We start from the raw sequence: 18,959 nt of genomic DNA, 5'->3' as shown, positions 1-18,959 counted from the left end.
TCACGTGCAGATCTGAGGACTTCCAGCTGGTACCAATGTAGTGATGAAGAACTACATTTAAACCAGCAGTGAGTTGGATAAGATTGCTGGCGAATACGACCTTGTGACGACCGTGTGGGGACACTGAGGGCTGTTTCAGAGTCTGACATCGCGCCTGTGAAGGAGGACGAGGGTGAGAAGCAAACGTTGTCAGCACACGACAGAGGTGAATATTCTGAAAAGTTTATCCGTGAATGTAAATTGGCGTTTATACGCAGCTATAAGTAATTATTGGTGGAAATTGTTTGGCGTGCTCCTCACGGCAGTGGCGTGCGGATTAATGATCCTCCACTAGCTGTGAGCAGCAGCCTCTTTGAACTAAGTTTTGAAACCAGACCTAAACGTGTAGCTGATAAGTTTGCCTCTAAACAATATTTCGTAGTAATAAGTGTTGAATAATCTCATCTCTGTTCCTCCTTCGCAGAGTACAGTCTGGGAAAGTCACCTGGGGGGGTGTTGGCGGAACTCCTGAGTCCTGAACGTTCGGACTCCGACTGTTGAGACGCTGAGAGAGCGCGCCGCCTTTTCACCTCACCAGAACTCTAATTATTTAGTATTTCATGTATAGCACAAAGGGAGAAAAAATAAATGTGTTTTCTTTTTGGAACTGCTTCTGATTATTTCATGCTGGGTTCAGTCAGATACTGGACCGCTCCTCAATCCACGTCTTATCCATAACATGAGGCGCACAATGACTCTACTTGAGGCACAAAGTGCGGCTCATGGGAGGGAGAAGAATTAAGCAGCGCCACCGACATTCAACAAACGGATTACACCTGTAGCAGACAGAGCCAGTCTCCCACACCAGGGGCTGAAACTCACCAACCTGATGGACAACCTCCGCCGCTGAAACCATGATCTGATGGATGGAACTGTGGGGCAAAGTCCTGAAGTCACAGAGGAACTTTTTTCAGCCATGACAAGGGATTAAAGTGTTTTCTGATGTTGTTTTCCAAACTCAGGAGGCTGAATGTGGATTATTTTTCTTCAGGATCATGGATCAGGATCGTGATGATGAATTCCAGGAACAGCTAAGACTTTTTATTTACTTTGTGTATGAATTTTCTCCGCATGAGGACTGCGGCTTTCAGCCAATCAATGGACAGCATTGATGGACGTGTTTCAACTACTCTGCTACTCTGGTTAGCTGTAGGCTAACACTTACCCACATGACGTCTCCCACCTCCTCGCCTTTTCTTCTCCACCGGAAACCAAAACAAAAAACAAAATACAAAAACAAAAAAAACTTTTCGTGACCGCTTCCGTGATTGCAGCCACAAACAAAACCGTACACCATTTATTCATTCATGCTGTGTATATATTAAATGGAGGTCCACGTAAGTGGTCAAATCCCGCGATATCACAGAGGGTTCAAACAAGAATACAGTCTTCGATAATCCCATTAATCCATCTGACTGCTTTGGCTCAGACGTGCTGCGGTCCGAAATTATGCATGCGCAGTGAAGCAAGGCAGACCGATTTTTAGGAGGGGACCACTCGGTTTGTGACACCAGAATATGAGGACAGAGGTTTGGGAACCCATGGGTGCTAATGAGTAAAAACTTGGACTAAAACTTTTTTGCCATTGGTCGGACTGTGCGGCAAAGAATTTTGGGGAATTCTGTTAGATTCTTGACAGACAATTCTTACTTAGGAAAAATCAGTGTTCTCAGTTATATCTGAACAAGATATAACCCTAGAAAGTGATTTTTTTCTAAGTAAAAAGTGCATCGTTGACTGCAAGAAAATTTGTATACAGTGATAATTACCAATTTTTTTATGGTACCGCCATAACAAAATATATCATATATATATATATATAAGACATTCAAATTAATCTGTTTAAATAATTTTATATGTAATAATAAAAGCTTCAGCTCAATGATCATTCTGTACATTAAAATATGAGATCAAATACAAGTTATTTGATCTGTACATTTTTCCTTTTCTGCCAATGATGGATACTTTCTCTGACTGAATAGTTACCAACTTCAGTTACGCCCCTGGCCTCTGGTCTCGCAGCCAGCTGTATGTCAAGATCAATGTAATTCACAAAGAACAGGGGAAAAATGGTTTTGGTCAGTTGTAGTTTGTTGAAATAATAATACAATGTTTGGAAAGAGGTGTCATTTGATTTAAAATGGCGATTCACTTTGAAGTTGTTGATTCTGGAGGGTCTAATCTCATCTAATCTAAAATTGTCAATTGTGTCGGTAGCATGGCCCAAGCAGAGGGTCGCCGCTTTGAGTCTGTTCTGCTTGAGGTTTCTTCCTCAAATCAGAGGGAATTTTTCCTTTTCACTGTCGCCTGTGTGCTTGCTCTGGGGGTTGGTAAAGTTAGACCTTACTTGTGTGAGGCACCTTGAGGCAACTTTGTTGTGATTTGCCGCTATATAAATGGAATAAAATAATCTTTGAATATCTTTCAAACTGTTCTTGGCAGAGAGCAGCAGCATTAGGAGGAACGATGTTTAATCGGTCAAGTCCCACAACAACATACAGAAGAGGATATTATTAGGGCCTGAGTGACGACGAAATCGTCTTACGAGGACCCTATTGTAATTGTGTAGTTTTTATTATTATTATTATTAGTATTAATTATTCATCATCATCATTATTATTATTATTCAGACTTTTCAAGCCCAAATTTTGGGTCTTTCCCATGCTTAAAACCTCACCAAACTTTGTAAAGTCGTCCGAAATTTGATATTTTGGGGGTCACACACATACTCGCAGCGAAATTGCGCCCCCTACAAATTTTAAAAAACTCTTCCCCATTGGAGTTTTTTTGTCGTAGCCTCACGAAATTTTGGTACACATTTATATGCTGGGATGCACAAAAAAGTCTCTTAACATCATGGTGAAATGTCGACAGGAAGTCAGCCATTTTGATTTTAAGTTTCCATTTTGAGGTCATTTTTGGCCATTTCCACTACTTACATTTTGAACAAACCCGTACTAGGTATTTCATCTAGTCAACTTCAAATTTGGTACACATCATCATGACCCCATGATGATCAAAAGTTATCAAAAGAATTTCTGTAGATCAAAAGGCACGGCTGCTACGGTTCGTCCCATCAACTTCATTCCACTTCTAAAATATACAGAACAAGTTGGTGAACATACATGGTGATTGCCGTGAAGCTATAAGTAATACATCTGTGTGGCAGCATGCCAAATACTGACCCGTAGCCATGAAATTACGTTCTTCCTTTTGATGGCTTTAGTTTTGTCATATCATCATGGAAATTGATACACAGGTCAAGCATGACAACCTCTCTTACAATGTCATAGGAGTGTCACCAATGGGTGGGGCAAAATTCCTCTATAGCACCCCTTTGCGACGTTCAAAAACCCCTGCTCATAGGTTTTTTTTTTTGTTTTGTTTTTTTGCAGTAGGGAGATGAAAATTAGTACACGTGTAACTTGCATAGATGTACAAAAAAGTCTCTTGCACCATTGGTCTACTCCAAACAGGAAGTTGGCCATTTTGAATTTTCTTGTCATTTTGGCGTGATTTCCACAGGTTCTATTTGAACAAACTCCTCCTAGGGATTTTGTCCAATGCACTTCAAATTTCTTTCAGATCATCCAGAGACTATACTGATCAAAAGTTATCAAGAGCTTTTTTCTATGTCGAGGGTGTAGCCGCTATGGCACCGCCATTTTGACCCTTCTCCATGGAACATGATACTTTAACACAAATCCTGTTCCTGGAGAGACCCTATCCGGCATGTTTTCTAACTCTCCCTGTTCCACTTCCAGGCAATTAACTCTATCAGGTGTGCTCAGCCAATCAAGAGCTGGAAGACACCACTTTAAAAAAAAAATCAGGAGTGATTTGAGTTGGTAGATGTGGAAAACCTGGAGGCCAGAAGCTCTTTAAATTACAGCAGGGTTGGTGACCCCTGATGTATTTTAAATATATATATATATTTCGTATTCTTCTACACACCCTCGAAAACAACATAACGGTCCAATTTTCAGCATAAAACAGCATAACAGGCCGTTACGCTGTCATAAAGTTAGCGAGAACTATCGTCTTATTCATTATATTAATTGTAGTGTTCTTAACTTTGATTAAAATGGCAAACATAAACTGCAAATTTTGTATTGAAAAGCATGTGCAGGAAGCAGATAGTGAAGAGGGAATGGATGTCTCGAGCCACGAGTGTCCTGTCGCTTTACCCGCTTAATTGTATTAGAGAACGTGGTGACAGAGTCACTTAGATTTCCAAGCAATCGCGGCTCATGTAACAAGTTTGTCCACTTCAGTTTCATTTCCGGTAATGGCGTTCATCATATTGTGAAATCTCATCACAGAGGTTTTTGAACAATATGTCTGCTCCATTTAGAAAGTCAGTTTTAATTAATAAAGAGGCTTAAATGTTAAGTGAATCTATAGTGCAGGTGGCAGGTTAAATAAGGACGGCTGGGTAGGATTTTGTCCTGTCAGTACACCTCTAGTATAATTTAATCAGGTGCACGATGCACTCATGCATGTTTCCACTTAAAAAAAGGTGAAAGAGAGAAGCAAACACAGAGAGTTACGTTCTTTCCACGCTGATTTAGAGAAAATTATTAGTTTGAATACAATCCAGTAAGGGTGTGTATCTCTCCCTCATAAACAATCTGATACCCATCTAGATACATGGGCTACAATACAGTTAAGGGACAATACTTTTTATTATGGAATTCAATTTGGTGAAATACAATACAATCGGATACTATTCTTTGTTTAGTGCAGGCATTTGTTTTCCACAAGTCACAATAAGACAAAAATGGCATGTTACCCTCAAATACATGTTTCATGAAAAACAGGGAAGCTTCTTCAGGTTTTACTACTATGCTGCAGCAAGTTGGCGCTGCCTCTGCTTGCCTTCTGCTCACAATTGTGGACAGCGCAATTCACAGTAGCAGAAAGGACAACATAGAAGTCCAGAAGAAGCAGCCAGTTGTTGTGAGCATAGCACAAATACCATGGCACAACTTTAAGGTCCTGAACCAGTATGACCAAAGGATTGTGAAGTGAAGGTTCAAGGTGCATTTATTGTCATTAAGAACATGTTCACAGATGAAGAGGACAAAATTTGTGACCCAGGCCAAACAGTATACAATAAAATGCAGTCTTGAATAAATAAGAGTAAAAGCTTAATAAAATTGTAAATGACTTAAAACACATAATTATTATCTATAAGTCCTATTAATAAATAAATAAATGTACAGCGAGCCTACCGCTATCAGACATGATTTTATTTTTATCTCGCAAAGTTAATGGGTTAGGGTACTTGCAGCCAGTGTGGCGCTGGCCTTTAAACTTTTACGAGAGTTTGAAGACGTGGAAGTAGCAGAGCAACTCAGCCAATGTGTAACATTGAAATTGAGCTGTCAGCTGGTTCATAGTACATTTAGTTAAATTCTGTGTATCACTGTATTCTTACTTTTTGGCAGGGGTGGTGGCCAAGTGGTTAATGCGCTTACAGTGCAGAAGGTTCAAATCCCACCCCCGCCACATTTCTCCATGTAATGTGGAGTTGCATCAGGAAGGGCATCCGGCGAAAAACCTGTGCCAATTCAACATGCAGATCCACCTTGAATTTGCTGTGGCGACCCCGAGCGCAAACAAGGGAGCAGCCGAAGGGACTTACACTGTATTCTTACTTTTTACTTTAAAATCGATTTCCCTATTATATCGGTTAATTGTTACACCCCTACAATCCAGGGCTGATCATAATCATCAAATGAATCCAGAGTTGTGGGAATTCGAGAATCGTCAATCTAGTGGATCAACAGAGATCCAGAGCTATTTGTGCAACTAACATTCCTGCCTATCAGCACAGATTTAAACAAAAGAACAGACGAGTGAGACTCTCAAGTTGAAACTGTCAAGCCAGAACAGAAAAATACAACTGAATGAACAGACAAAGGCACACAGGCAAACAAATAGGCAGACTGTTTAAAGGCAATGACTGAGAGTGTGTGTGGGTCTGATCGCATGTGGGTATGTGTGTCTTTGCAGTCGGTACATGCCAGTGTGCCTCTCATTATTCTGATTTGGCTGTGTCTTCTGTTGGCCTGTCTACTGGGGGATACGGCAGAAGGCCTGTCTCTCGCACTCAGCCCTTTATTATCAGTCTGGCTGGGCAGCACAGGGCCAAGCAAAGCCATGTTCACTAGCAATGAGAATACAGGATATAAAGAAAGGAACAAAATGCTCAGAGAAAAAAGGATGTGAGAAAGAGTGGCTAGTAGATGGGTAAAAGGTAAAATGAGAAATAAAAGGCAGGCGCAAGGTTAAGATGACTGATCTCCTCCAGCAAAATAAACAGGTGGAATTACATGTGATATATTGTAGAAACTCCACAATATAGTATTAATAAAATATAGAGGGAACAAAAAAAATCTTTCATATTATTTGAATAATTAGAGCAAAAATCCCAAAATAACTTGTTGCAGTATTTAGAATAAGGCCTTATTCCAATTCTCCAGAATTAACATATTATACAGAATTAACATATATAATAAATATTACTATAATATTTTGGATCAAGTTCTCCTTGGTATTCTATAAATTATGTGATAACATAAGGTGCGTAATCAGTTGATTACTATTTATTACTAGCGTGCTGCCCGTGGGGTAGATTGAGTAGTGTTTATAAAATAGGTAGCTGACATTTTTCAAGAGTGGTTATAAATTATGCAAAGTTTCTATAATGAGTTGGAATGGCGTGTGACTCGAGACTGCTTTTCGAACAATAGATCTCAACAGTTTTTAGATGAAGAATTAATTATGTAATTTTTAATGTTAATTTACTGTCTTAATGTATTTATAAATTGTTTAGGTTCTTGTTATCATACACACACTATAATTATTATCTGTATTATTATTTTTGTATTTTATTATTACTTCTATTTTGTCATTTGATTTTTAAATGGGCCACAATGACAGTAAGTGTTTTCACTTTCTTGTGTCATCCGTGTATTTTTAATGTATTTATAATTATATTAAGTACTTTCATTAAACTTACTAAATAAAATCACACATGCTCGCATAGAATTACACAGGCACCACTTCGCTTTTAATATATATATGATTTACATACCCTGCTGGAATGATGTGTGAGTCCAGAATGTAATTATCAACCTCCATTGTTCAGTGTTGTTAGTTAATATCAATAGTTTCTCCAAAAATATTATTCCAATCAATGGTCCATTTTTGGCGGTGTTCATCCTTAAAACCCTGGTCACATGGCACTAACGAAGGACACCGAAGCCAAAAACAAATCTGGACTTACGTTGACTTTCAGAGACATCGTTTAACCATCGTCCAGCTTTGTTTCTTTTCAAACTGTAGAAAAATGTGAACAAATCCTGATGACAACCTAAATTTGTCCGTATTCCGTTTTGCTTTCTGTCTTGAAGGTTCCTCATCATTTGTGTAGTTCCTGTACCGTCGGCATTCCGTCTGATTGTTGTCCGACTTCGTCCAACCTCCCAAGTCCAAATTCTTGCACGAACATCTTGACGATATCTGAACGGATCAGTAACTAAAGATCCGATGAGCTGAACATGACTCTTTTCATTTATGGACATTGCAGCCGTCTCTGGCTGCAACGTGCATGTGCGTGTGTACGTTGACAAACCTGTTGTTCGTTTTGTTTTTCTTTTGTTAGTTTCTGTTTCGTTTCGGTCTTTTATGCATTTTGCACTTGCAGGCTCTTAGGTGATGGGAGAAGTGCCGGCTCATTCATCCACTTTTTCTCAATGATTTGTGACTCTGGGACTTTTTTCCTTCGTTGAGTGATCACTGTGTGCCATGTGGCCGGGCCCTAACCCAAAATACATATCAAATGGCAATTGTCAGGTGTACCCAGTTTGTCAGTGATCGAAGTTATACACACACACACACACACACACACACACACACACACACACACACACACACACACACACTCATGCATACACGCACAAAGAGGCCACTTAGCTTTTAAGATGTTTTACCGCCCCCTGCTGGAATGGCTTGTGAGTGCAGAACTTAATTATCAACATCCATTGTTCACTGCCGTTAGCTAATATCATTAATTTCTTCAAAAATGTTAGACCTATCAACTTTCCGTTTTCGCAGCATTCATCCTTGACCCAAAATTCATAGGCATACCAAATAGAAAATGTCAGCTCTCCCCAGTTTCTCCATGATCGAAGCCATAAATACACATGCAAGCACTCATACATGCACACAGAGGCCACTTGGCTATTAATACAGAGATGTTAAATTTTCAACTTGTTTTTTTTTTTACATCTTTTGGAGTGGGTAGTATCTCCCCCCACATAAAGCTAGTCAATGCTTGCATTTTGTGTAAAGCTGTTGTGTAAATACAACATCTAAACTAGAGATGCACCGATGCCGATACCAGTATCGAGTATTGGCCCGATCCCGTATTCATTTACTCATACTTGTAACCATAAAATGTCTCCGATACTACGTGACCAGATACCCCTTTACAGCAGCGTGATGTCAACCTCTCAATGGGGGATTTTCATGCACACGCTCCCTAATATCCGGACTATAAGCCACTACTTTTTTCATGCATTTGGAACATTGCGGCTTAAACAAGGATGCGGCTAATTTATGGATTTTTACAGGCTTTCATGTAGTTGACTCAAAAGTCAAAATATGTCCATCAATGCTGTACATTAATTGTCTGAAAGCAGCAGTCCTCATGTGGAGAAAATTCACACAGAGTAAATAAAAAGTCTTACTGTTTGTGGAATTCATCATCATACGATCCTGAAGGAAACATAATCCACATAAAGCCACTTGAGTTTGGAAAACAACATCTGAAATTACTTTAATTCCTTGTGTGGCTGAAAAAAGTTCCTCCGTGACACCACACTTTGCGCAACAGTTCCTGCGTCAGAACTCAGATCAGGGTTTCAGCGACGGAGGTTGTCCATCAGGTTGGTGAGTTTCAGCCACTGGTGTGGATGTTCAGCTCGATGATGGACCGGCTCGGTTCGCTACAGGTGTAATCCATTTGCGGGAAGTTTGTGGTGCTGCGTTCTGAACCTCCACTCGCCTACACGAGCCAGAATTTGGGCCACAAGTTTAAAGAGTCATTGCGCCTAGTTAATGGCTCATTTACCACAGGCAACGGGCTATTCTGTCTGAACATGAGGAAATTATCCCATGATCTACAAAGAAAAAAAAAGGAAAAACTTAAAATTAATGTTTTGCCTCTGTGTGTTGTGGAGATGTGTGCGCGACACTGTGTGCATGCACGCTGTGCTCCTCCAATATTACATGCTCCACCTTTGGAAAAAAACACTTACAGTTTGTATTTGTGTATGTTGAGCGTATATGTGTATGAGCGTAAAAGGCTGTTTAGCTCAGTGTCACGCATTATCAATAAAAACAGAAACAGTCTCACAGCTGATAATACACAGAAACTTAATTTCATCAAAATGAATCTGCCCCTCATATTTTCAAAAAAGGCTTTTCAGTTTTGTTCCTGGTGTATATTTTGTAGTGCTGAAGTCCACAGGTTAAAGTTCAGTGAGATGTCTGGCAGTGTCATGCTATTAAGAAAGACATGATTGATGTTAAAGGACAATTTGTTGTAGTCAAAAAGTGAAGTTACATGATTTAAGTGAAATGTTTGTAAATAAAAACAAAGCTAATGATATTGGTAGCAGTTACAGTCAAAAAGTAAGGAAGAACTGATGAATAAAACATGTTTTCAAAGTCATCATAAAACTGTAGTGGTATCATTAAGTTTTCTTAGTACACGGTATGGACGAGAACTCAAATGTATGTACTCGTACTCAGTTTGGAAAAAAGTGGTATCGGTGCATCCCTAATCTAAACAGTTTTATTTCAATAAAATATTAAAGTTATTTTTCACTCAATTTTTGCAGACATAGTAAAATGTGGCTGAGTGTGACAGGGGTTGAAGGCCAAAGACAAAAACCCAGTTATCTCACAATGTGGAGTCACTCACCTAGTATCAGTTTACAGCTTACACCCAGGCTTTGCCTGCCTCGAAGGATCCCAGTCTATGACTGGTCCAAAGAGGCTGGGAAGCATCACTTAAGTGTATGAGTGACACAAATTAATTGGTTTTGTTTTCTGGTAATCCTTAATGTGTGTGTAAGGGTGTATGTACACTGCCTACAGCGCACATGCACAGATAGACTGCATATATGGAGAAAATGATTACAGGAACACAGGAACAGACACAAACAAACCACAAACGCACACATCTGACACCCCTTTAAGATCTTACAGACAGGGGGAGTTATTGGAGCTGTCATTAGTTTGTTCATTACCATTTGAGCACAGTACAGCTGACACGTTTTACACAGTGTGATAAACTAAACCACTGACAACAAGTAGAAAGAGAAAACATCAAGAGACACATGAGGAGACCTGCTAAATGTCTGTACTGAGGTACTGTTGCTCTGGTTTTCAACATAACACAACCTGGGTGGTTGTTACGGACCCGCACACAGGTGCTGTCAGGCACACATGCTCAGAGGAGACAGCGCTGCACAACGTCACCAGTCACATGTGCACTCACATCCTCATAGACACACTTGTGAATTCCTAACCACAGAAAGAAGTGTGAACACGTACACACACACACACACACACACACACACACACACACACACACACACACACACACACACACACACACACACACACACACACACACACACACACACACACACACACAAACTCCAAGCTGCCTTGTGCAGATCAATTGTTTTCCTGTGGTGGAAGGTCTCAGCTGAGGCACCTTAAGAGAACAGAGGACAGCGCATGATGCCGTCTCCTACTTCTCTGGTTCCTTACCTTAAGGAGATCTATCTCTTTGATGCAATCTTGCCGAGCTTTGGCATCCATCAAATCAAATATCTATCAAGAGATCAAAAAGAGGAAAGGACAGAGAAGGTGTTATAACATATTCAAAAAGTGGTGTGATGGATAGATTTAGAGAAAACAGGAAATGCCAAACAAAAACATGGTTCTTGAGGTGATGCTGGAGTGACTGCAGGCATTTTACATCAGAGTGCCGAGCACAAGTCTCCATTGTGCTCTCTGTGTGTGTGTGTGTGTGTGTGTGTGTGTGTGTGTGTGTGTGTGTGTGTGTGTGTGTGTGTGTGTGTGTGTGTGTGTGTGTGTGTGTGTGTGTGTGTGTGTGTGTGTGTGTGTGTGTGTGTGTGTGTGTGTTCAGTACAGCAAGCTAGATAGCTGCAGCATCATATCTTACAGACAGATGGACAGTCAAATAGCACATTATAGAAAAAAGTTATTTTAGCAACTGTTAAAATGAAATCCATTTTAAGCGTACATGCTGTACTATATACAGGTGAATAGCAGCATTTGATGAGATGTCAGGCATGTTGTCTGTCTCTGCAGATTTCTGCTCCACTTTCCTCCTCATGTCAGAGGTGATTTGGAAAACCATAACTAGTTCACTTGATTTGCAATAATAAAAATCACTGAGGCAAATTTTTCTGTCTCAAACTAGTTTATACATGGAGTTATTGCACAGTGTGTGACCACATATACTGCACTGACTGACAAAAAGGGAGCATGTACCGACCATCCTACAAGCCAGAGCAAAAACAGGAAATAGAATGGCTGTCCAAAGATTCTACATCACTCACACAGCATGTGAAACAGTCCGATTCAGTGTTCATCCAGAATGTGTTTACTTTGTAAGTGAAACATTTCAGTAAACAGCAAATAGAACAGCAACAGAGTCGCTGACCTTCGAGTTAGTGAACAACTCAAGCAACAGTCACTCTGACTGAGCTTATGACCTCTTATCCCTTAAAAACACTGGGTGCAGATCTGTGACATAACACAACTAACACGTTTCTGTTCCATCCTCCGCACATTTTCATACTGTCACTTAGTGCTTTGTTTTTGATTTCTTTTTTTTTTTTGTCCTCAATATGTGTGCCTCTGCAATGGGTGAGTACTCTACATACTTAAATGCTTTCCTTCACTATCCATTTTAATTATGTTTATTATGGATGTCTGTCTGTTTATTTGGTTTAACATTTTTCTTACCCCCCCACCCCCACCCCCCCAATGTTTATTATTAACTAGCTAGGGTACCCAGCGCTGCCCAGGTTAATCTGTTTTAGACATAGGCCAAATGGCAATCATTTTAATCAAAACAATTTTGTTTCTGTAATGCTGATGTCTTACAAATGTAATATTTAATGGGCTAAAGTTTGTCCAGCAGAACTATAAGAGGTGGACTCCCCAAGCTAAGTGGAAATATTTGGTTAAAAGACAAACACATTTGAAGTCCTTCATGCAGACTTTGTTTTGCAATCAAAATTATGACAAAATTACACACAAAAGATAGGTAACAGTAAATGTAAATATCAATAAATCATAGAGAATAGAATCAAAGAGAATAGATTAAAGCATTAGTCCAGTAACTATAAAGAATCAAAGTGAAAGTTCTTTTTGCTCGGGCAAAATTGTCTATTTATCTTTTATGGCCCTGGTTGCCCAGTAATTCCATGATTACAGGTCAATAGATCTATACACCTGGGCAACCAGTGCAGCTTGGCCCGGCTGCCCAGTAATTACAGTAATTAGATAAAAGATAAATAGATAAAGGGAATAGATTGAAGTATTAATTTTTTTGGTTACGTTCAACTTTTAAAAAATGGTACCAGTTTGTTCCCCATGTCATAAGGATTCAGAATATACGAGGTCTGTTAGAAAAGTATCCGACCTTTTTATTTTTTCAAAAACCTGATGGATCAGAATCACGTGTGCTCGCATGAGCCAACCTTGAACCTTCGTGCTTGTAAGCAGCCTCTGTGTGAGGATGGGTGTAGTCTCTCATCGTTTTTTCTTTGCAAGGAAATGGCGGAACGACTGGAGCAGCGCGACTGCATCAAATTCTGCCAGAAACTGGGTGACAGCCAGGTGGAAACCATTCGGATTATTCAGACGGCTTTCGGTGGCAATCCTATGGGCATCACACAGATTAAGGAGCGGTACAACCGGTTTAAAGACAGCCGCACAATGGTGGCGAGTGCGCCGCGCTTCGGGCGGCCATCAACATGCTGAAATGACCAGATCATTTCTAAAGTGAACGCTGTGGTGATGCAGGACCGTCGTGTGACTATCCGAGAAATTGCGGAAGAGGTGGACATCAGCACTGTTTCGGCACAGTCCACTGTGACAGAAGATTTTGCCATGAAAAGAGTGGCGGCGAAATTCATCGGCACGAAGCTGATGTCCACAATTTCTCGGATAGTCACACGACTGAAAAGCCACCGAAAGCCATCTGAATCTTCCGAATGGTGGAAGAGGTGGGCATATCACAACATGTCCTATGAGGCTTCAACACGAAGGCGCTTTTGCTTTTGGTTTTTGAAAAAATAAAAAGGTCGGATACTTTTCTAACAGACCTCGTAAATAGTTTTTAGGGCTCCATATTACAGTTTGGGAGTTTATCCCGGACAGACAGACTCCTATTTTGTTGTGCTGTAACAGACAAAGCGTACAGTTTAGTCCAGACTGAATGACATGAATGAAAAATTGGCCATTTCACTTGTTAACTATACACTCAACCTGTCTCTCTAGTCACATGAAAAATGCTGCCCGACTGGTCAGTCAGATATATACCAGAAATTGCATCTGTCAAACATACTGTATATCTGGTGCACGTCTGAACTGAAGTAGAGCATAAGCATGTTTCTGAAATGCATCTGAAACATGCCAGGAGTGAAAGTTGTTTGTGCAGTAAATGTGTTGCAGAAAGACTGGAAAGTAGAAGAAACAAAGCCAGATCATCTGTGCTCAAAGCAGTGTTTAGTAATTCGGAGTACAACCAGATTACTCAATAATAAATCAATAAATAAAAACTGCCAAATACTTTATCAAAATTTATCATCAAAATTAGCAATAACTGAAAACCCTGAATTTGAGTTTTAATGTTTTTGACTGATAAGTGGGCTGCCTGAGATGGCATTCATTACAACATAAAAATGATAGTGATGAAGTTCATAATTAAAAGCCAGGAGGCGATATATGTACATCTATTTTTCATCAGTGTATGTAACTCAAATTTAATAATTTCTATAGTGCCAACTCACAATGAGATCGACTCAAGGCGCTTTACACAACACAATACCGAAAACAGAGAGTAAAAGTTAAAAACACAATAAAAAGACAAAACATAAAAGAGCACAAGAATAAAAACACATAATAACACAATAAAACTAATGACAAAACAAGGAAAACAAATGAGTTTTCAGTCTTGATTTAACAGTCTCCACATTATCTGACTGCCGTACATGTGCCGGGAGATCATTCGACAAAGATGGGGCACGGTAGGAGAAAGTTCTGTGACCGGCAGACCTTTTTATTCACTCTGGGAACACAAAACACAAAAGTCCTGCACCCTGTGAGCGCAGGGCCCGAGATGGTACGTAGGGCTTGACCAGGTCAGCCCAATTGGGAGGTGCAAGTCCATGAACAATTTTAAAAGCCAATAACAGAATCTCATTCCTTTAACTTACCTGAACTTTCTTCAGGGCCACGGACGTGTTATCTAGCAGGTACCTTGCCCGGTACACCTCACTGAACTGCCCACGACCAATCTTCTTTTCAATCTGAAAGTTAGCCAGTGAATTATGGCCCATATCTGGCTGCAGTGGTTTCTGAAAGTAAAAAAACAAACAAACACAAAGCAATAAAGACTTTTGCATGCACACCATGAACAAAATGACCCACTGAAAAAATAACGCTATACCTATTCTGATACAGCTTTAATAAAACATTATTTTTATTATTAAAACATATTAGTGCCTACATTTTTTGTAGTTTGCCATGTTTTGCCCAATATTAAAAACAGCCTCCATACATTAAGCAAAAAAACTTTTGCTGCAGTAACCACTGGCCATATTTACTCAACCAGCACAGTTAATTAAATTTTTTTTATGGAAAACAGAGTGACTGTTTTTCAAGACCAGTCTATTGTTTCAGAAACATTTACGAAACCGACTATCCATCAACTCAAACCACTGGAGGATCACTTCAGTCGCTGAAACAAAAATAAAATGGAAGTTCCAGGAGGACGGTGATGAATGAACCACTGTTCTAAAAGAAACAACCAATTAAAAGAGGAAGTCATTTCCTTTGGCTTCTCCCTTGTTTCACTGTGGGCCACAACAGCAGATCTGAGGTGGATCTGCTTGTTTATTTGGCACAGGTTTTACACCGGATACCTCTTATGCAGGGTTTGCATTGGAAGTTTTGGCCGCTGAGTCCTGGGACTAGTGTTGCCACAGTTACTTTGAAAAAGTAACCCAATTACTGATTACTCCTTGAAAAAGTACTAAAAGTAACAAAGTAGATTACGAGTTACAGTGGGGAAAATAAGTATTTGACCCCCTGTCAGTTTTGCAGGTTTTCCCACCTACAAAGAATGAAGAGGTCTGTGATTTTTAGCGTAAGCACACTTCAACTGTGAGAGACAGAATCTAAAAAAAAACAGTAAATCACATTGTATGATTTTTAAATAATTAATTTGCATTTTATTGCATAAAATAAGTATTTGACCACCTAGAAAAACAGAGCTTAACAATTGGTACAGAAACATTTGTCTGCCATTACAGAGGTCAGACATTTCCTGTTGTTCTTGACCAAGTTTTCACACACTGCAACAGGGATTTTGGTCCACTCCTCCATACAGATCTTCTCCAAATCTTTCAGGTTTGGAGTTTCAACTCCCTCCAAAGATCTTCTATTGAGTTCAGGTCTGGAGACTGGCTTGGCCACTCCAGGACCTTGAAATGCTTCTTACGGAGCCCCTGCTTAGTTGCCCTGGCTGTGTGTTTGGGGTCACTGTCATGCAGGAAGACCCAGCCATGACCCATCTTCAATGCTCTTACTGAGGGAAGGAGGTTGTTTGCCAAAATCTCGCAATACATGACCCCATCCATCCTCCCTTCAATACGGTGCAGTCGTCCTGTCCCCTTTGCAGAAGAGCACCTCCAGAGTATGATGTTTCCACCATCATGCTTCACAGTTGGGATGATTTTCTTGGGGTTGTTCTCATCTGCTAAACATGGAAAGTGGAGTTGATTCCAAGATACATAGCATCATGGGCAGAGCGGAGAATCAGAGGTTCAAACAAGTTATTTGAGGATGCACAAGCAAATTTCATTGTGCTGATTGCTGTGCAATGACAATAAAGGTGATTCCGATTCTGATTATATTTGTGATCCCCAACAGGTAATAAGCGAAACCTAGAATTATAAATAAGAGCAACACCGCCGCCTTGCTTCGCATCATGAGGAATGTGACTAAATGTGTACGCCAGTGGGCAGGTCTCATTTTAGGGAAGGACAGCTGTAGATTTTTGCCAGGTTTTACATAACCCAATCATATCTACGTGATGATCCATAATTAGATCGTTAATCAGCAATGACTTTGAGGACAGTGATCTTATGCTAATTAGACCTCGACTAAGGACCTTAGTGGGGTTGACAGTTGGACTGTTTCGATTTAGGAGTGGTTCCAGAATAGTATATATAAGATGCCTGGAAGTAGGTTTAGGTTTGAGACACTCCACGTGGGTTTTAGATGGCAGACATGAAATATTTGATATTGCTGGAACAGCCAACAGGCCATCCTCAATTTCAATGTCATTCAATGTAGTAACGGGTATTAAATTTACAAAGCATATCCCTCTATGATTTTTATGGACAACAAAACTACACAACTATATCTACACAACTATGCCAGCCACCAATTTAACAATGTCAACATGCTAAATGCCTCATCATTACCACGGGAGGGGAGGGGACCGGAGACAATTAATCAATGCCAACACATTTTTCTGGCAAGGTCACAAGTCCTCTCTATGTCCATTTTTGTGACCTCTGAGTGCTTCATCCTGACATCACTGGCACCGACGTGAATTACTATGTTACTGTATCTTGTGTCATGTTCCTTTGTCTGTCTACCCTTCTGCAGCTTCAGCACCCTAAGATGGGAGGCAATGTCAGGAGCTCTGGCCCAGGAATACATTTAATGTCAGCCGGTGTCTGTAACCTGACTTGGTGGGTGATATAATCCCCTATCACTAAAGCCTGCCGTTTCAGCCTGAAGATAGGAGTAGATGTCACCCGTGGGCTCAAAGAACTCACAACAGGCATATCCAAGGGAGAAAACCAGTTCACAGTTCACAGTGGCGAGTGTAATCGGGGTACCACACCCGGGCACCAAGCCCTACATGACTTCCTCCGCCTAACCACAGTCCGAAAGCCATCCTCCACAGTCAGCGTTTGTAGGCTGCTGCTAATGGGCATGCTCGCCGACCCAACACTAACCTCAACTGGAGTGCCCGTAGCATCTATCTCCACTGAGCTAAGAAGCTGTTCTAGTTTACGGACACAGCTCTCTCAAACAGCCACCCTATCTGCCAGCATCACACAGGATTTACGTAAAGTGTACAGTGGTGTACAATGTAGGGATGGGGCCGATCCGATCCCGGGTCGGTATCGTGTTCCAATAACGACGTAATTCATGTATTGGAAAATACCAATCCAACCCGCGGCATTTTCAGATGCCGGAGAAAAGCCACTGTGAATCCTCTCAAATGCTGTTGTTTGCTCTCTGCTTGTTTACTGCCGAGTGGGAGGAGGGGAGAGGGAAGATTTTGAAGCTGGGCTGTTTGAGAGAGCTTTCTTCCGCAGTGTTCTAGCTCCGGTGAGCGGGAAATTTCTGCCCATCTGTTGGGTTCAAATTGTCTGTTCGTCGAGCACGGATTTTCTGAAAAATTAACTGAATTGTTACTGAAAATGTGTGGTAAAAAGTTAGCTGCTTCACTGTATCGAGTCTGTGAAAAGCCAGCTCAGTGTGCAGCCGAGGAGGACAGCGAACAGATTCTGTCCGCTGAAAGGGAGAAAGGGGAGACAAACAGTGAGAGAGAAAGAAAAAGAGAGAGACAGAGGGAGAGAGAAAGCGAGTGAGAGGGAGCGAGAGAGAGAGACAGAAAGAGACAGAGAGAGGGAGAGCGACAAGCAAAGACAGAGACAGAGAGGGAGAAAGGACTTAATTTTTACTCTGTAATGCTTGCTTTGACAATGTAAACATATGTATCCCATATCAGTAAAGCTCCACTGAAATTGAAAATTGAGGAGAGACAGAACAACATAGTGCTGACTTTTCTCTTTAAGTCTATAAAAGTAAGGCTATAAAAGTCTATAAAAAATAAAAGTACTTAATTCTTTCACCAAAACATCAAATCTAGGCTTTCATCTTAGATACACCTTCTGGCAAATTGTACCTGAACTTTCAGATCTTCTTTTGTAAGAAAATCCTCATATGAAATCAACAATAATGATAATAATATTAAAGCAAACAGACCTCTGGTATCAGAATGGAAAAGTATCAGTATCGTTATTTGGCAGATATCCAAATTTAGGTATCGGGATCATAAGTGAAAAGTTGTGGATCGGTGCATCCAGTACACTGAAAAACTAACAGAAGTATTAAAGAATTGGGAGGGGTGTAGACATAGGTAACACAAGCTAACCACTCCAAAGATTTATGGAGTAGTAAAATAATGAGCTAAAATTCACAGCAGTTACGCGGAAAAACTAAAAGTAGTATTAGACTGGTAAAAATAGGAATGAAAGAGGGCGAGGAGTCGACGTAGCTAACGCAAGCTAACCGCTAGCGATTCACAACGGGAGGACTGCAGTTAAATAGGATTCACAGTAGATGCACTTAAAAACCAAAACAAGGGTTAAACAGAAAAAAAGAAAAATACAACCATGTAGAGATTGGAAGAGCATCACAACAGCAAACAATCTGTCGGTAGCAAGTTGCCAGATCTGTGAGCTAGCGTTAGCCATAAGCATGAACCT

The 18,959-nt window shown here is 40.4% G+C and overlaps 1 protein-coding gene across 1 annotated transcript in view; it reads right to left on the bottom strand.

The window, feature by feature from the left end:
* Positions 1–18,959, bottom strand: part of LOC117518877 (serine/threonine-protein kinase Nek7-like) — a 268,541-nt gene that overhangs the window by 119,803 nt on the left and 129,779 nt on the right. The window contains 2 exon segments of the mRNA XM_034180120.1: positions 10,894–10,956; positions 14,601–14,741. Coding sequence (XP_034036011.1) covers positions 10,894–10,956; positions 14,601–14,741 — 204 coding nt within the window.

Source organism: Thalassophryne amazonica, chromosome 10, assembly GCF_902500255.1.
Source record: "Thalassophryne amazonica chromosome 10, fThaAma1.1, whole genome shotgun sequence".
NCBI lineage: Eukaryota > Metazoa > Chordata > Actinopteri > Batrachoidiformes > Batrachoididae > Thalassophryne > Thalassophryne amazonica.
The sequence above is the reverse complement of the archived record's forward strand: the minus strand, read 5'-3'. Positions and strand labels throughout refer to the sequence as shown.